A 20601-nucleotide genomic window follows, 5' to 3' on the forward strand; every position below is an offset into this window, starting at 1 on the left:
TTTGTATTTTCGGAATTAGTACATCAATAGCTTACGATAAAGACCATATGCATCAAATTTGGACGCATGGATCGCCAGCTCTAGGACTACAAAGTTTGCTGCTTTTAACCGGCTCTGTAGTACGTTTGTCGGTGCATTCATCCGTGACTCACATCTTGCGCATCTATCCGTGGGTTGGCAATCTACAATACGATTTCAGATCACGATGCTGCATCGTTACTTCGTCTGGCTAACTAACCAGACCACTGGATATTATATAACGTCTTATCTGACAAAACACGGTTTTGTTTTTACTCCTCGTCCTAATTCCTACGTCCCTCGATAAAAAATAATATTATTTCTTTAATTATATACTATATACGCAAATCCAACACGTGCATATATTATAATACTTTTTCAACGACATACTGCACCCTATCCTTAATCATAACCCATAGGAAATTAGGTAAATAACATTTTACATTTCCAATTACGTGAGCCATAATTACCGAGCATACAAAACACGCTTATATTACGTCACAATGACATCTTACATATCATACTATGTACGCACATAAACGCATGTATTACTACACAATCTGAACTAGACTTGAATTGTTGTTAAATACGACGCTACAGTTGTCAAGGAGCATGGTTGAATTTATGATTATTCAATTACATGTTCAACAGCAGCAATTGTAATTGTAATTGTAATGTAATTGAAGCCTGCAAGGAGTAATTGTAATTGTAATTGTAATTTGATATTTTTAGCATGGAGTAATTGTAATTGTAATGTAATTGAAACATGCATGAAAGTAATTGTAATTGTAATTGTAATTGAACTGAAATAATGTAATTGATCCAACTCTGCCGTGGACACGTAATTCAATTAGTATGTATTGGCGGCCCGCGGATTCGAACAGCAGGGGAAAATGATGCACCGCATATTGAAATACCAGATCGGATTCGTGTACTCCTCACTATTCCGACAATCCTGATGGGAGGTCAAGAAATAACAGCATGCAACAAAATAACTAATAACAATTGGCCCACCCAATAGTGAATCATAAATTATAACTTGCCCTAAATTTTCGAAAACAACCAGATCCATCAATTTTACCGGTGAATCTGATCACACGGGCTGGAAAAGGATAATTTTTTGACAGTATCATGTAAACTACTAATATTAATGATGAAATTCATTAGTAAGTCGGAAAATTTTTCGCGCTTCGCGAGACTATGAACATTACTATAACAGGACCAGTGCCCACTCGCGATTTCGGTGCGTATAGCAAGTCTATATGATCAAATAGATTAGTCCAGAGTTCACCAGAAATGGACATAGACACTCTAAAATGGGCATTTGGGGTTCAGGTATAGTTCATTACGACCATGTCTTGGAATGCGGACGTAGGTTACATGAGTTGTCGAAATGCGGCCGTGAATGGCAAAAAGGTTGGCCTTGGCCACCTCCGAACTAAGGTTACCATATTTTGGAGATCTGAAAAGAGGACAAATCCTCAAAAAAAGAGGGCATATGGGCGTCCTCCGAGGGAACTTTCCAAATAGTAAAAAAAGAGGACGAATCCTCTTGAAAGAGGACGTATGGTACATGTACGACAGGTCTTAATTGAGTGAGTTTGTTATGACTTTGCTGCCCTAACAAAATTGGTTTTCGTTGCAATAGATTTGAATTTGGTTACAGTCAGCATTTAAGTGACAGCAGCTAAGGTGCTGTCATTGCGCTTGTGCAATTCCAACGATGAATAAATAATTGTGCCTTTCGATCGGAAAATACTGACTTTAAGGTTCCTAGTAATATAGCAACAGCGTTGCTCGTCCTCGACTCTTTCTCCATTGAAACCTTTCCAAAGAAACTCCAATATTTTGTCGCGGACTCGCTATACGCATGATTTATTAATAATATTTATAACAAATAACCTGACGGTATTGAACGAGGTTGCGCGACAAACTGAGACTCATCATATGCAGTAATGTGAATATAGGTAAGGCCAACTATTTGCAGGCCAAGTAAAAATACGATGTGCTTGCTGGGACAAAGTCCTATCGTACTTATCAACAAGGCAGTCCAATGATTAATGGATTCTCAAATAAAGTCCGTAGTCAGAATGATTTCGAAGTTTTACTTTCCCACCAGTACTTTGGATACAGGGTGCAGTACATGTACAATATGCGGAGCAGCCGAAACATTCCCGTTTTGAAACATTTCGCTTACAACAGCTACCGCAGGCGTACAGAATCGACTAGGGATATATGTAATTCCTAAAAGGGCATGTGATGACGCCGTGACGGTCATGTTTCGTCGAACGGTTCTCCTATTGCAACTACACGCTGATAGGTTGTGGCCTTTAGACAATGCGAGATAGTGGTAGCTGACTTGTAACTGCGCCTTTTCATCGTTTCGTGTGATAGCATGTTTAGGGCGACCGCTTCAGCATTCAACGTTCGAAGATGATGAACGCATCAAGCATGCCATTATGGCGTTATGGACTCTTACTTGAACGACATGTCGATTCTATAAATTCTCGCAAACGTCAATGTGTGATGTTTGTTCGGACGATTTGCTTGCGCAGTATCACCGCCCGCGTGATCTTCATGGACGAAACACAGTTTTCACCACGACTCATACCCAGGGATTCCCCTGGTTAACGAAAGCACTGAGTTCGGTGACTTCTATATAAAGCGGGACTCGGGAAGTTGATGACTGAAATATCAGTTATTACCGATGCATTGGCGTAGCCGGGGGCCAGCCATAATCTTCGTCGAATCGTACATCTTCCTATCGGTATGTCCAGGTATCGAATTGTACTATCCTCGCAGACTAAGACCGGCGGTATACAGGGGCTACTCGAAATATATGCTATTAACAACATTCTTGACCAAATACATTTATTAACCTTCAAAAATTCTCGCGCCTTGCGCGGCTATGTAGTGAATGCGCATGGGTTTGACATGATATAGCTGTTATCGATTTTCGAAATCTTGTATTTATCATAAACAAATCTGCGTCGCTCCTATAGCACGTCTAAAAAAGGTGGTGTCCCGCGTAATGATTTGTAAATTGCATGCCGCCTTTTGGCCGACAAGGTTGGCCACCCCTGCTTGAGTTCTCTGATTTCTGTGGGTTGTGCGTTTAAGCGTTACTCGTTACGGAATGAATCCAAGTTTGCAAGCATTTAGACCATGAAAATCAACAAGACAAAGCTGCGCGTTCCAATATAAGTGATCTTGACGTGACTTCTTTACCAACGTCGGACATGCAGCCAGAGTTCAAAAAACATGTCGCTTTCGCTTCAACATCTAAGTTTCGTTAATAAATTCATTGAATATTGTTTTAGTCTCTATACTTTAAACTTTTTTAAACTTGAAGTATGCGATAAATACGACATATTTCTTGTATGGGTGGATAAATCTGCGTTTAATGTATTGTTTCAGGAATAGGAACTCGGCCCCCCACGTACTTAATTTATCTATGTAAGAGTATCAAAACGCATAAACCGGCATTGGCAACATCTCACACCGTTATATAGCTGATAAAATGAATAATTACTCGAAAAAGAAACATTCTCTGTCGCAACCAACTGAAATTCCATATTGGAGTAATATTGGATGGATATTGTGAACAGTTTGTAGATAGAATGCTCTCGCAAATATATTTCAGTCATTGAATTCGATTGTAGTCACTTTCGTGGTTAAAACCCGATATATTACCAGACTATATTGTTGCATGCTGATGTCCATGTGATTGATAATGTCATAATTACTGGTATACTGGTCAACCGGGGCCTACGATATTCGAATATCGTAGGCCCCGGGTCAACCATCTGCTACAGCTAAGCGTATTTCTAGCAATATCAGCGTCACGAAATCAATACGTTTACAATTGGTCCTCCTTTATAGCTTTGAAAACGAGGTGACTGTACCGGCACAACTAAAAATACGCCCTAAGTGACCCGAAATCTGGATTTCGACGAGGATGACAAAGAATTTGCGTTGGAGCGGGGCTGCGGGCAGAAAAAATTATATTTTTTAAGTCAACGCGGCGGTAATGACAGTAAAACTTTTACATTGCACGTTCTCTCGTCTGATTTTAGAAGTTTTATGATTTGTAAAAAGTGCCCTCTCTTCCGGATCTCTCGATATATGGTGATCTTTGTAGAAAACGTATCAGTACTTCCACGTATTGCAGGGATCGCGGTCGCTATTCACATTCAACGTAGACGCCAAAAACAGGGAGTTCCCCAGGTAGATAGAACACTCGACGGCCTGTGGCGAAGTTAGACATGTCAGCTATCACCTCTGCGCAGTAATGAGAGTGGACAAATGTCGTGCAATGCGGAGTTTGCGCGTCTCTATCAAACGTCGACAAGTTACACCTTACGCCGAAGCTATTAAAGCGTACAGCTACTGCAGCTACTACAGCGTGTATGGTCTTAGATAGGTTATGATGAGGGCAAGTTTTTGCAACTTTTGGAACTTTTTTTCACAGCTTCCGACAGCTTCGTAGATACTCAGAATCTACGTACTATGGTGGTTTGTGCTGTTTGGAGAGATTTTATAGTGCAACTCTTTGCAACTTTTCTCAACTTTTCATGGCCAATTTTAACTGCAACTTTTATAAAATATTGCGTAAAAATGTAAAGGAGTGATTTAAAAAATTCCTATTATCTATTTTTAGTGTGGCTCTACTCTCTTCGATTTGCATAATAAAGAGCTGCATGATAGGTCAGCTGCATCTCATTACTATCTATGACACAATGGAGATAGGTTCAACTACCCCTCCCAAGCACGACGGTGCCCAAAAATACATAAATAGATCGCTTTATTAATTCGGTTGTTTAAATTTAGAATAGTTTCCCATTTATGAACGCCCAGGCGAGACCGCCGAAAGTTACATTTTTATTGGGTCCCCTTTTTCAGGCTATTGATTTTGTTGAAGTCGCCAATAGTGGGTTCTGTAATGCCTTGGGTCAGGTTTGCAGACCTAGGGATTTGGGGTGCGTTATTCTACTAGTTTTAGGGGGAGGGGGTTATCGCTATGCTGTTTGGAATTTTAGAAGGAAATTATTCGCGCATTGCGTAATTTTCTTGCTGTGTACCGGGAAAAATTTTATACTTTGGGCGGTTTCGTCAAACCGGTAAATGGCAAAGTAACAAATTTGACAGCTCTGCAAGAACCATGTTATACAACGGAGCCTTTCGTGTACCTCATACCTTGAAAATTCAACAAAAATTATAAATACAGCTTTTGTCAAAATTAGATTCAATTTTCTTTCCCTAGTTATGATACGTTTTTCTCTGTATACGACCATCTCGGCGGTTCATATCAAAACTGGCGAAATTGCACGTTGTATCAGACATCAGCTAACATGTAATTGTTGCATGGTAAACTACTGTTATTGGCTGCCATTTATTCTGCTCATGTTAAATTGCCATATTTTCATTAACCCAATATTTTAAAGCAAACCACCCTTGTTTTATTTGTATGGTCAATTATATCACTAACATCAATAAGTTACGAACGGGCGCACTACAATCGTGATTTGTGGTATTTACATCAGAATGCTCTATCTGTAAACAAGCAGATTGATAGAGGCTGTTGAACAGAGCTCGCCTGCGACAGTAAGATACGCACGAGCGGGTTCGAATCACGATTTATGATACTTGGATCAAATTGTTCTCTCAGTAGAACAAGCAGTTTCAGGTTGTTGAACTGGATTGAACTGTGATATATGTGCCGGTACGCGAACGCTGCCAAATAGACACACCCACTCGAATGGTAAACGTAGGTCGTAGCGATGTTTAGTAGAGGTCGAACGTACGAAGGGAAATAATAGCATTTGGAAGAGTATCGCTTTGAAATCGAGCTGGTCGCAGGGTAATTTGTGCATATACAATTATTATTGTCAGCTTGAAATTTGTAGCCCGGTAACTTTTGTGATATTGTAGACTGGGGGCGAAACCCTCAGTAAGGTAACGATTTACAACGCCCGCCATTGTGCTATTGCGTTATGGAAATCAGAAGGCAAAGTCGAGACGACGACGACGCATTCACCACCACTGTCCAGTCACTTAGTGGTGAGAAATGCATTGTTACACGAGCATACGGTAATCCGTAACACATACTTTCTTATAACCATACCGATTATATGCTTTCGAGGTGGTGAAGTCCAAGAGGAATCTGCAAGTGACTCCAGCGAAAAGAGGCAGTACGTTCCGCCAGGAAATGAGCGCCATGAGTATTACCGATTATCGACTTATGCGGCATCTCCTCTCGCGCGAGCCGACCTCAAGAAAATGCAAGTTGGGCTCCTGGCTGAAACAGGAATCAGTTACCAGGGAAGAATGTTGGAATGCTTCAAGTTTGTGAAGATAAGCAATTTGTATACTGCATAGTACTACTTCTTATCTACATTCAGATGCGGTAAGTCACTTCGAGTAGACGACACCGCATGTGATTGGTGCAAAGACGATGTGCACTTCCCGGATTGTCCAATGATTGTCGGCGAGCAAACGGGAAACATTCCTCACGTGAATTTTCTCCGCGAAGAACTCCGCGCTATTAGAGCTACGGGGAAAGGGGTACATGAAAAGGTAGGCAGTGGGAATGCGCTTCTCTTGTCGTTGGCCGACTCGTGAGTCGTGACTGCGTACCTTCCAGGAACAGGTGGTTCAATCCGAGAATAGCGTGAACGCCAACATTTTGTCAACGTTACCTCCAGTGAACGAAGGTGAGAGACGCTATTGCATATTTGTATTTGCACAAGCTACGAACCTGAACATAATTCGTATTTTTGAGAGGACAGTCAATGCGTCACGCTCCAATGCGTCCTCGAGATTGCGAAATACGCTCACCCTGAATTTCGGGTACGAAAGGCATACCTTCAACTTTTCGCGTGATCGCTCGTCATTAAAACTAGATGTGGTTAGAGTAGAAAGTCAATTATTTAGTTAAAGTCAATAATGTCCAAATGGTCTCGAATCTTTTAAATAAATGATGCAACAGTTATTTGCTGATTGTTTATATGATTCGTTTCCACATGTTATGGATGGACAGGAATAGTGAGTCCCTTGAGGCTCCGTTGTTTCCGATTTAGTTTAGGCGCTATGTTCAAGACGGATTTTATGCATGTGCCGACATTTATAGTCTTGACGCATGATTTTCAAACTTACAGCAATCACAATGAACAACGTGACTTTGTTGCCGAGGTACTCAAGTCGCCCGATGTCCCGATGTCGCCGCATTTTCGCTCTCCGAGACGGCGTTCGAGAGTTCTATCTTCCTCGTCTGTCGAGGACGAGGAGGCCACTGCGCAGGCCTTCCCTCGTTCTTCATAACTTCGAAATTACTGCCACTTATAAGGGACAGGATGGTGTACCATATCTCATTATAGTAAATGCAGAGGTGGTCAGTAACGAAGTACTTCTACTTTTTGAAGTACTTGAAGTAGATTCTGCCTACTCAAACTACTTTTTAAGTAGTTATGATTTTAGACTACTTCTACCTCTACTTGGAAGTTTTCAGTTTTGTAGTTAAAAATAAGCGTAGAATATCTACTTACTTACTTACTTGTGAACCGCCACTCCTACTTCTACTTGAGTAGAAATTCCAGCGTTACTTCTACTTCTACTTGAGTAGCGACGGTGACTACTTTGACCACCTCTGAGTAAATGTACTGTACATGTTTACCGGTATATGATTTTCAGTACATAAAGAGATATTGTAAATGTATTGTTCGACCAGTATAACCCGTGTAATCCTTGGTCGGTCAAGCACAGCACAAATGTGTAAGAGTGGTGAGTGTGAGAGTTAATATATCATCTGGTGTGATCTGTAGGCCTACAATACATGGATATAATATCTAATAGAGCTATATATCTCGTACCATATATAGAACTAAATATCCCTAAGTAGGGTTGCATTTAAAACAAACGGTGTTTTAAAACATTTTGTTTAAAGCACGTTTTAAACAATGTTTTGAACAGGAGCCTTTTAAAAAATAGCGTTATGTTAGTAAAATTATGCCATATTAGTGTAAATACTTTCTAAAAAACATGTATGAGCCTACGGACAATTACCACCCGATAACGTTGACGTATATCGATATGGGATGGTTGGACCCCTAAAAATAGCCGGTTCAACAGCAATATTACAGAGATTTTGTGAAAGGAGCTATATTTACCCTATATTTTCAATTGTCAATGTCTATCCATTATGACGTCACAATTGAATATTCGCGACGTCATGGCTTTAATAAAAAATCATGTTTTAAACAAGGGCCTTCTATAAAACATGTTTGTTTTTAATTGTTTTTTGTTTTAATTGGAACCCTATTCTCAAGTCTATAGGGAAGGCTCGGCATGCTTTGTATCGATATAGGTTATGAATGCATCACAGTAATTCTGCATTTGACATGAAGAAATAAGTATCGTCATGTATTGTTTTCCACATATCAATAAAGAACTTGAAAATAATTTCATTGTAGGAAATAATTTATGTTCGGCCACGGCCCAACATAGCTGTCGCGACAGGAAGTATTCTGACTTCAAATAAAGGATAGAAGGCTAATTATTTCTACACCTAAGACGTATTGCGAGCTTACGTCAAACGCAACATGTATTCGTGGTAGGCTACCCCACATGTGGCAGCCCACCCATTCGAATGTATTTGTTATAACTGTTTATTTATATTGTGGTAGTGTTGATGTTGCCACTAAGTGTCTGGTTCCGACTAGGTAAAATGGACACTTGGTGGACGCATGTATGCAAGCTCCCTTCTTATTTAAGAAGCAGAGATGAGCATTGAGCATGGATTAGGATTAGAATTTGAAAAAACCGGATTTGGGTAATTTTGCCGGATTAGGACTGGATCCGGATTTGAGATTTTATTTTTAATGGACTGGGATTAGCATCGGATTTACCGATTGGTGAATGGTGACAAAGTTTGTTGTCCTATAACTATTTTGAAGAGCTTCCTGGAGGTGCAGAACTTCAATATACAATCGATTAGTATATTCAATTCTATATAACGATTTTACACAGTTTGCAAAGGTATTACTTCATGTACTTTTACACTCATTGAGCGTTATATTCATACTTCTTTTCACAGAATTATATTGGCATAAAATGTAGGCTATAGCTAATTAATGGAAACCCCAAGTTTGAATCGGATTAGTATTTGAATATATTAAAGTTCTGGATTAGGTCTAGGATTAGGACTTGAGACTTCGGATTTGGATTGGATTAGGACATAGAAATATCAAATCCACTAATCTCTGCTAAGCTGGGTGCCGTGAAGTGTGAAGACGTGTAATATAGCTCTCTGGAAACAATTGCTGAATCTCTTTACAGCTACAATATCAGAAGGTCTTCCAGCAATATATCAGCATGGACCGATCAGAGATATCGATTAGAAACCACTTCTTTTGAAAGATGCCGTGTGAAATCAAATACAAACTTCGAACAATGTTATACGTAGCGACAATAGGCAAAATTGGAAACGACAGCAACGAATATAGCATGCCTGAAGCGCGATTATCAGACCAGCACCGTTATGGATTTTCAAACAAATCGTCGAAATACTCTCCTAAAATCGCTTATAGCTCACCTAATTATCAACACTGTTCGAATCCTAGTTGATGAATCTAGTAGATAGAAGTTTCCTGTTACCGATCCGCGTATACACTGTACATTAGGGCTGTTCAAAAATAACTTTTTTTCCGGATTCCAGCCATTCAGTGATTAAATCGTCAGGTTACCTTAAAAAACGCTGCACACCAAATTTGGTTCAATTCTAACAAGTATAGGGCTCCGCGGATCCAATTAAAATTTTTAATTTATACAGGAAAATTGAAAAAAAAAATTTTTCAAATTTTTCTGTCAACCCCATGAAATTGTTGAGCTGTCTTCAGAGACGATGCAAATAAAATTTGACTCAATTCGGACCAGTAGAAGTGGAGTTATTGGAGTTTTTCGTTGATAATTCTCCAATTATCCTTGATTGGTGGATAATCCGAGAAATATCAACGAAAAACTCAAATAACTCCGTATCTACTGGTTGGAATTGACTCAAATTTCATTTGCATGGTCTTTGAAGACATCTCAACATTTTCATGGGGTTGAGAGAAAAATTTGAATTTTTTTTTTTTTTAATTTTACGTAGTAAATTAAAAATTTTAATTGGCTCTGCGGGCGCTTAGACATGTTCGAATTGAACCAAATTTGGTGTGCAGCCTTTGTTGTGGCAACCTGACAATTTAATCAGTGAATGGCTGGAATCAGGAAAAAAAAGTTATTTTTGAACAGCCCTACTGTACATATTGAGACACCCCTGTCCGACCAAGACAACATTAAAACTATTGTCCATCTATCGTAACGTGATACTTTATAAAGAGACAGTGTAGTGATCGACATGTCATTCAGCTTTTGACTCATGGTCGTAATTAAAACGAGCGTGTGATATCTATCAGTGATCCACTGGATGACACGGGTGCAGGTGCACGCATTTGCAGATACGTCGTGCCAAAGCTATGTAACTAATCCTCATCGTGCACCAGAAAATTTGAAGCTCAAAGCCCCATCCTCCAGGAACTGTGACGGTTGCACCTGTTGATCTACTCAGTTCGATTTCTGCAAAGCTTTGTCCTAATTCCGTCCATCGGTCGCGTCAGTATCGTCAATTCGTCATCCTCATTTTTCAGTCGTCGTTGCAATCACGAGCAGCAAGTAATATTTCTTCAGGCTATCGAATGACCAATGCAAGCGGACCTATCGATCCCGGCTATTCTCACTGATACGTGAATGATTGGCATGTCACGCCTAGAGTTATTTTTTGTGGTTAGGAACATCTCGTGGCGCCATCAGGGGGTTGCGAATTTTACCGACGACCGTGATATCTGCGAATGAGTAATGTATTTAAGCTCTGTATCTAGTAATATTCAGACTCTCCGCAGACGGATGTAATGATAATTCGTTTTATTTCCACAGCTTAAGCAGACAATTTAATGTCACAATCCCATAGTTTATGGTGCATTTATAGCAGTAAATCGATACTAATTTAACACATTCGATTGCCGTTCGAGTATTGAAGATGCTTCTTAAATTGTTCAATGAACGGAAGCAAAAATGTCTACGATTATTCCGAATTGCATAACAACAGAAGATACGAGCTAATTATATATAGCGTGTCCCGATCATTCTCGTGAATTTTCGCACAATATGCCCGTTCTCTTTCGGGTACATTACCTTAATGTGACGTGTTAAAGTTGCCTTTAACGGACGCATATATTCCCGCGATGATGACGTGTTCAACGATAATAATGATTCTTTATAACCGCGGTAAAATATACGAACGTGTTCTTAGAAGCCCCCTTTCCAGATCTAAACAGCAGTTTGAGGTCTGTTCAAAGTACAAGGAAATACCATATCATTTAATCGCGCGTGAAGCAGTTGCAATCAGTCTACAGGAGTCATTGGGCAGAATGAATCCCTCTGAGTCTCATTTGATTTTAATTTCACTGATTAATCTTTTTTGAATCAACCGACCACGAAGTGGAAAAACTTTACCATTTTCTAAAGATTTTCCTCCGGTATTCTAAGTTTAAATTTTTTTTAAAAGTGTCCTCCTTTCCCGATTCCAAAATATGGTAACCCTATGTAAATGAACCCACCAAATACACACATTCTGATGAGGTCATTTGTATAGTAGAACGTGATAACCTAAATAGAATCCCCAACATCCCATATGGCTTTATTCTTATGAACGTAGTTGGCTAATTCACGCCAACGTTGTCCGCCTATTCGATTCATAATGATCATCTCGCACCGTTAACTAAAATCGAGTATGCCAACGACTTCCCAACGTACCATATATACTTAGGTTTGATATCTGACAAATAGTTATTTCTCGCATACATGTTTCGCTGCCACATTCACTCTCCGTGCGACAAATGAGGTAAAGGGATGGTGTGAACCTCTGAAAGGTTCAGGTTCGTGTGAACGCGAACCTTTTAGAAAGGTTCTGTGTGAACACGAACGTGAACCTCGTGACGTCACGTGACGTCATATTGCTAATTCCAACCCTTTCTTTCAATGAAGTGATAGCCTATGCCCTATATTAATGTACACGATACCTAGCGAAGATTCGGCCCACATAATGCCACAATGATGAAATACATATCGGCGTTTTAAACGTCGCTAAATGTATCAATTGCGGTAATCAAAGGATATAATAATTGCATAAAATCAGTACATTCCGTCGCTTTGCCAACAATTTCGACGAGTGCTTACCAAGGAATATAAGCTTACGCCTTAACGGTCCTAGCCAGACCGGACAATGTGTTCGGAGTCTGAGTATTGATTCATTGATATTGAGCAGAGTGTACACCACAAACAACAAGTTATGCAGCAGTAGCAAGCACCTTAATCGCACGAATTTTAATGATACAGTAAAGATATGAAGTCAAGATTGACCCAGTAGGACCGTTCGATTTTTTACATCAGAAGACGATATCAATGTCATTGATTGGTTGAATAAGCATCATTCGCTGACTACGTATATCGATTGCGGGTCAAGCTCACAGCAGAGAGTCACCAAATATTCACAAACGGAAAGCTGGATGTTCCGAGAAAATTTTTGCAGCAAAGCAAGTAAAACTTTTAAGGTTGTCGAGGTTATTGGTAGATGCTCGTTTAGTGTTGATTTTCTATGCTGCCAGCACCGTGCATGGAGTGGCCCGCAGTTGAAATGCAATAAATTTGAGCCAAAGATCTTATAATGGAGTGAAAATTACAATTTACCAAAAGGTTCACAGTGCAGAACCTACCAAGGTTCTGCTGTGAACGCGAACCTCTAAATATCCGAGGTTCACACACAGAACGCGAACGTGAACCTCACGTTCACGCCATCCCTAGCTAAATACGCCAATTGACACGATGATAGCTTACATCCCAGGGGTAAAGTAAGTTCCATATGCGTGTACCACACTTAAGGTGGGTTTACGCACTTTTTACGCTAACCCTGATTTGTCAAGCTTGCAGCTGCTTTATACTCCATTCCGAGTCATAGCGTAACAGCTGATGTGGAGCACAGCCTTCTGGCGGGAAAAGCCGTCAACCTTCCCCAGAAGATACCCGTGCTTTTAGCACTCGACTACCGCTTCGGCGTGGGTCATACTTCTGGATGACGTGAGATGAGGAATGCTGTAACATTCCGAGTGGTCAAAGAAGCCTCCTTTTCCCCTTCTCTTCGCATGATTTTTTCAAAATGTACATACATGCTATTGGGCGATGAGCCGATGACTCTTAACAACATCCGCCCAACAACGCCGAGATCAGACCTTGCCAGCGTTGGCATAGCCAGGATGAAACCTTCGGCAGGAGAAGAAAATGGGGAGGGGGGTAATTTAACAATGAGCATGGGCGGACTTTACCGGTCTATTGTGTGTCAGTGATAACTGGTGACATCACAATCCACTAGTCGGAAATTCCTGTGAAGTAGATGGCTTTCTGAATATATACAGGCAACATGATCGCAATACAAAATTAGGCTCGTCCACGAAGTATATGTCGGGTATCCCGTCAATGTGACCCATGAACTCAATCTGTTGTTGCGTATACTCTCGGTAGTATACGAAATTACAACTATTTTCGTGATCCACGAGACGGTGGTGACGTTGATGCTTTCCGTTGGTCCGTTTCCTTGCATTCATTTATAGACCGCATCGTTTACCTCTTATCAAGAGCACCTGTTTTGCGGATGAGTTCACCGATGTTGGCATATAGTCTATATCGGTTGTTAGACATTTGTTGCAGGATGCTGGTTTGTGTTTTTCTTTATCGTTTCACGGTCTATGTAGCATCATCCTAGATCAGATCTTTCAGGGGTTTTCAACCTTATTTGGATTTTGGCCCAACTCTTCGGCCAGAGTCGTACCCCTGCTCGAAATATGGCAGGAATTCCTAAGTTCAGTCTCAAGGTATCAGAGGTGATTACTTCATCAATGTAATCGATTGCGATTAGGATTGCTTCTGAATGACGCTTTTATGATAACGATTATAAAGGAAAAGTAATCACGATTACTCACGATTACATTCATTTTGCTACTTAGTACTTAAGCATTCAACATATATTAGAAGACAATATAACGCCACTCCATATCGTATACGACGACTATACTGGGTGCAAATCGTCCGTATGCTCATGCTCATACTGCATGTTTTTCGAAAGTATTTAAACAATTATGGCATAATTATACAACGTTTGTTCGAAATCAAAATTTTTTTTAGAAAGGCATTTGAAAGGCACTGTTTAAAACACCGTTTGTTTTAACTGCAACCCTAATCACCCGAGTAGTAAGAATGGGCAGAATAAACTTGTGAAAACTTTCAATAATTATATTACCAATAAATATTGGTATTTTGAGGATTTTAACACCCAAAATCACGTAAATAGCATATCTAGTGTTTAACTAAAGCGCGAAAGAAGGGAGGCACAGCCAAGTTCAGTCTCACCAGTCTCATCGAACGGTATAGTCGCACTGATCCCGAAAATACAATACTATAGCATGCGCTTACTGATGTAGCTATTTTGTATTTCAATTCCATGCCTAGTTGCTTACCTTCAATTGTGGATATATATGTCTTAGCTTGTTACGCTACCTGCGTTTGCAGCGTGCTAATGTGAAAAGAAATAATTCGTCAACTGAATAAGCTGCCATTTTGCGTCTATATATTTGCAAATATGACTCTACGGGGGTCAGTGCCCCAATTGCATCGCCGAGCGAAGCTAATAATTGTGATGTACTAATGAGCAGTGGAGTTGAAAACCCGATGTTTCTGCTGCCGCAATAACCTGATGAAATATTGCACTATTACTTGATCGCTGTTCAGTTGTTCACGGATGTTCAGTTTGTGTCATAGACGCTGTAGCAGTAAAAAGTAATCGTTCCTTTACAAAGAAATCGATCAGATATGTGAAATAATCGATTACGATTACGATTCGTTCGGATTTTCTCAAATGTAATCGATTGCCAATACGATAGCTTCAAAATGCTGTAATCGTCGAAATCAATTATGATTACTAAGCGCGATTACCCCATGTCTGCAAGCTATATCATGGATCTGATGATCGCCAGTAAACTGAGACGAGGATGAATTAAAAAAGTCGCTTTTAATATCGACATGACTTATGCTTATCTTGGTTTGTTGTACTTATATCCATGGCAATCAATTAAATAATTACAACGTTCGTGTAGTTTGACACGATATAAATTTATCAGCAATCCGGAAGGGTCGGAGCTGACACTTCATTCCTATTACATGACTCATAAGCGGAACTGTCCAGTCCATGCATGCATGCATTGTAATACTTTGACACCAATTCTTTAGTTAGTATTAGGTAGTATAGTAAAAACGTATGAACCGTTCACATAGCATTTCCGAGAGTGCCTACAATCTGCATGCTTGGTATGTGTGATATCATCAATGGCGCCTTGCCCGTACATTCCCTGCGTATTATAGCCATCGCCTGTGTCACGCAAGTCGCGAAGAACTTTTCATCAACTACACGAAAGAAACGTGCAACCAACAGTCTTATCTACTTCCTTGTACCACCATGTCGAACCTGTGGTGACAAAGGTCTCTCTCGGCAACGGCCCCCGATGCCACAGAAAATACTGTCGTCTTGGCAAGTCATTTTTCTTCGGAAATATGTTATTGAATAGTATATTCATATTGAAACGAATCCGAATATTTTCGGCTGACACTCGTCAGGGGTAATCGTCAGCAACTAGTAGAGAATTGGAAAGAACATTGTATATCAAATATTTTAGTTCTATGCGTTTGATCGAAAGACTCTACAAAAGCGTTTCTGCTTCTCTATCTATTCATCGTTTCGCCATCTTGCGATGTTCTGAATTGGCGAAAATACAACTGTAGCTGAAATGAACTGTACGATATCAAAACTGAACTCTGAACAGAGAACTTACACATCAATCGGAAGCATAAATGATGCAGCGCGTCTCATCTGACCAAGCAAATCTAACGACATACGCACGAAGCACTAACAGCATACTCGAAATCAATTCCGCACATCACTACGCAAAGAAATATTATGCACAGACGCATCATTCCATTGCAGTAGCAGCATTGGTCCGATAAATATATAGGAACGTTGCCTGCATTACGAAGAGGAGTTAATTTTGGGGCTGGCGCTGTGGGTGTGGGTGTGGGCGACGGGCGTATGTTAAGTCATGCTACCTCTTGTCTCGCGGCTTTTCTATTAATAAACCATTGCGCAACCGTAGCGACATTAGCAAGACACTAGTATTTCAACTCGGGAAATTCCCGGGTACAGGCCTACGCTTTTCCAACCTACGCATAAAAAGATTTCTTCACTGAATTGGCCACAACTTTGCTACTTTTCTAGAACCAATAACTGTTGGATTGCCGGTGCGATGTCACAACCACGAGGTACGTTTCTATATTTTTGATGTTTCGTTCGGATTCTAACGCTATGCCATGCTCATTTCGCGCAGGTGGAGTCTTCGGTGTAATGAACTTTGGTTCTTACAGCAGAACAGAAAATCGTTGCGAGAAGCACTACAATGGCGGTAAGTCCAATCATATTTCGATAATAAAGGAATTTACCGGAGCATAACGCCTAACCGCTACAGCAAACAAACATTACCTTATAGAATTATCGCAACTAGTCGCTGCAGTGGCTGACAATGCGAATGAAACACAGAAACCATTCTGTGGCACAATAGATGTGGCAATGACACCCATTTGCTTAAAGGCGGCGAGTAGCGGAATAGCGGTACATTCCACAGGTGTTCTTTCAATGGTTTGGATATCTCGGGATTTGAGTCCGTCTTTAGGATCCCTGATTTTGTACCGGAGTTTACCGAGACTTTTCATCATTTCGGGGGCCACATCTTACAGACAGTCAAAACTAATCCGGTCTGCGCTATAGATCGTTATTGATGGGATCAGCAAGAAAAGGCATGTTTCTAGTGTAAGGGTGACGAACACCACAGTAATAAAGCGAGTGCAACTATCTAGACTACTAGCCTACGGGTTATTAAGTTAGTGATCTTTGGAACAACTCACACAACGACGGTTGCGGGATTTCTCTCATCTGGGTAGCCTACTACATGTATTCTAAATATGTTTCTCCTGTACATTACTAACATATACTTTCTACTATCCTTGATAGCGACATTTCCTGTCATCCCTTTTCGAACAAAGTGTACGTAAAATAGTTAATACTTTGTCGATATAAATATAGAATATATTCATATGGAAATATATTGGCATATTGTCGGTTGATACTTGCCAGGGGTTATCGTCAGCAGTTCTTTATTTATTGCAAACTGAAGTTCTGTACCTCCAAGAGCCTCTTTGTCACGACGATATGAAACATGATTTGTAATCGTAATTAGGCGATAGGCGTAGTCGTATATACTGCCACCACTTTGCTTGCTTGCAAAATAGGTGATCCTGACAAGATTGTTGCGGAAGTATTCAATGCGGAAGGAGCGAAGTTTACCGACAGTGGGGATGGGAACAAAGTCTATTACGGAGATGAAACTACAGGTAAGCTGATAGTATCGTATGATTTGTTGATTTGTTGCCGTCAATTACTGCATTAGAAGTCGAACAGCCATGTCTTGCACGGATATCAAAGTCGTGCGCGATAAACTTTAGTTTATTCTCGGTGAAATTAACTTTAGTTTATTCTCGGTGAAATTAAAAGTGTCTGCTACTTGTACACCTGTTTATGGTGAGTATATGCGATATATGTAGCAAGAGTAAACACATTGTTGCGTTACCCACGCGTATTGGAATGATCTTTGATAAAATTGTAGACGTCCTTTCAACTTAAACCCCAGATCTGGATAAACCATGCACACTTCTACTCCATGGTAGCATCAGAAAAAGCACGAATCCGGCTCCGATCCGGATTCGGCCAAAACTTTCATCGATAGATATCATACATTTATATCAAGTCCATTGATTATATTATCCATGCCCCCGTCCATGACATGATGAGATCGGGAACAAGGATAAAGTTATGCTACCAATGCCACTTGCACAATAGAAACCCAGACATGAAATTTAATATTTGGAAAACCCTTGGAGAAATAAGGAACACGCACGCACTAACTTAGATTATCATATAAGATAATGTTCGCCCGATTCATTATATACCTTTTCGGGACAATACATCGTGCCTGCACACAGTTTACGATGTCGGTATGTCGATGAATTCATCCTTAGCGCCATACAAATGTGCATTTTGCCCATAGATTTGAATTTGAATGCCACCGACATTTTATGATGTGTATGGGTCGATTAACTTGATTAAAAATAGGAACGGAAGTCGTCAGCTGATGGGTCGCGATAGTGATATCAATGAGTGATACGTGACTAAAGACCGACCCATATCAGAACATTTAGTCAATACCGATATCGCCGGTATAACATATTTTTGCTGTGCTGTACTATCAAAACGTACCATTTTAATCGGAACTTTTAACCATTGACAGCAACTTCAAAAATATATCACATGAAGCTTCATTCATTTCACAAAACTTCAGCGAAGTTAGAAACTATTGTTAGTGCTTTTATTCCTACAATTTTGGAAACGCTACTTTTCAGCAAGTTCAACCGGAAGTAAATTCTTATATGGTTGTCAGAAATCAATTGAACGCTGTACCGAAGACACGCTCACTTGAAACAATGCAGGGGCAATGATGCCGTTGGACAAGGCGATAAATACAGAATAGAGTTGGTGGATAGAGACATATTATATGACCTGGGCTCGATTCGTGATATGATAGTGTTGACATGCCCAACGTTTGCGATTGAGACTGAGCTGACTTTGTTACTATTTTTCAGACGGGCAATCGAACGTACCGCAAGGGACACGCATCAGAGAAAGCAGAATCTCATTGACAGTCCGGGTGGTATCAGATCGCTCCACCGTTCGTCTCACCCTTTCCGACTGTTCTACTGTAAAGGCCGTCGTCAACACCATCAAGGAGAAGACAGGTGCTGATGTACAGCTGCGAATGGTATTGGATGATGGGCAACACAGGATTCTAGACGAGAAAAAAACTTTACAAGCTGAAAACATTGTGAACGGATGCGTGTTGTATGCGGACCGTCTTACGACAGTGGATGCGCCAATTAGTGACATGAAAAAACAAGCCGCTAATTAAAGTTGCATGGGTGGGTGTAGCAGGTGTTCTGCAGCGAGAGAGAAAAACTCTGCATTTTGGATGATACTTTGAATAATTATTTTACCTATGCAATGTAATCACTAATCAGCATATAGTCAATACTGATGCCTGGGGAACGGGAGCTTATATTTCGTTATTCATGTATGTATAGTTGTATACGAAATGCTCCGCTCGACGCACTGTACCGCCTAAATACAACAATACTCAACTAGTCGATCGCTCCTTGTGTGATATTTTGCTGATCGGATTCTTAAAAGAAATACCATATCAATAGTATGTTTCCTGTTGTTTAGTCAAGGAGGTACATTTAAAAATGAGAGATAGCAGGAAACGACCTTCAGAATAGCACGAAGTATTTCTTATGATACTAGTTCAACCTGGCCTGTAATCTTATTGAATGGATATTTCAAAAAAGCATTTGCGCCTGTGACCTCTGATAATTTTTGTGATGCTGTGAGTCCAGTGACCAAGCCCAGACGGGCAATTACAATAATAAAACGCCACGTATGATAGATCTGACAATACGTAGCGTCTTCATTACGACCATTCACCAACACCCGCAATGGTCAGATTATATTATAAGCAAATCCCAGAATACTCAGAAATAGACAGCCATGAAAAGATGCTCATTGCTCATATCTATCGACGTCCACATTCGTCTGGCCCTGAGCCAAAACAGCAAAAACACCTACTTAGCCGAGGCCATACTTCCGCTTTTTGTTTCAATGGGCATTGGATTGCGTCATCACTATGTCGAGTTCTGCTTTTACGCATCCTATTTGCGTCTGTGTATTTTGTACATTACAGTATACACTGTACTGTAGCATGCAGTGTACGTTATGTATCTCGAATAAATGGTGGTGAGGTATGAGCCGCTGTTTGTCTAGTTTCTCTGTTAGGTATATTCTAGGCCAAATTACCTGCCGTGGAGTCTACCGGGGGATGTTTGAGGTTACGTGATCGGTGACGCACACTGTGCGGACTTCGTGGCATTATGCTGATAAATGGAAAGTCATATAGATACTAGATAGTTACGCAGCACTGAGTGAGTGTGAGAGATGTCTCGGACGTAAAATATTAGGAAAAGGGAGGCTACGTTGAAATGTGATGCGTCGGGATCGTCAGTATTGAATAAAGCCTGTGTTAATCGACATCCAGGCAATAGCGCTACGTGGTCGTGGTCGTATATAATAGAAGCGCCCGCTTGAAGATATATAGACTAATGAGTGAGTGGTTATATTGTTGCAATAATATCCAAACGATGGTGACGTGATGAAGGGTCGTGGAGACGTGCTAATGATTATTCCACAGTAAATTGCATAAGGGATTTTTGCAAGCCGGTTCAGTTGCCAAGTTT

At 40.4% G+C, this 20601-nt stretch overlaps 3 protein-coding genes across 4 annotated transcripts in view; 2 read left to right on the forward strand and 1 right to left on the reverse strand.

Annotated features, from left to right (window-relative positions):
• Positions 1-20601, reverse strand: part of LOC145451797 (baculoviral IAP repeat-containing protein 7-like) — a 186829-nt gene that overhangs the window by 25087 nt on the left and 141141 nt on the right. The gene's annotated exons all lie outside the window — the stretch shown is intronic.
• Positions 5649-8475, forward strand: LOC145451807 (uncharacterized). Its single transcript, XM_080330046.1, has 7 exons — positions 5649-6078; positions 6161-6362; positions 6420-6594; positions 6662-6730; positions 6797-6867; positions 7176-7384; positions 7659-8475. The coding sequence occupies exons 1-6, from the start codon at positions 6012-6014 to the stop codon at positions 7336-7338; spliced, it is 747 nt and encodes a 248-aa protein (XP_080186172.1). The 5' UTR covers positions 5649-6011; the 3' UTR covers positions 7339-7384; positions 7659-8475.
• Positions 16304-20601, forward strand: part of LOC145451816 (uncharacterized) — a 29912-nt gene continuing 25614 nt past the window's right edge. The window contains exons 1-4 of one of the 2 annotated variants that reach the window (XM_080330056.1): positions 16336-16470; positions 16536-16610; positions 17494-17595; positions 18901-19455. In XM_080330056.1, coding sequence (XP_080186182.1) covers positions 16455-16470; positions 16536-16610; positions 17494-17595; positions 18901-19223 — 516 coding nt within the window. In that variant the 5' untranslated portion in view covers positions 16336-16454 and the 3' untranslated portion in view covers positions 19224-19455. Of the gene's footprint in view, positions 16471-16535; positions 16611-17493; positions 17596-18900; positions 19456-20601 lie in introns of those variants that run through there. The other variant, XM_080330057.1, reaches the window with a different exon arrangement.

The sequence above is a fragment of the Botryllus schlosseri genome, chromosome 12, assembly GCF_051294905.1.
Source record: "Botryllus schlosseri isolate E-star chromosome 12, Bs_hap1, whole genome shotgun sequence".
Classification (NCBI taxonomy): Eukaryota; Metazoa; Chordata; class Ascidiacea; order Stolidobranchia; family Styelidae; genus Botryllus; species Botryllus schlosseri.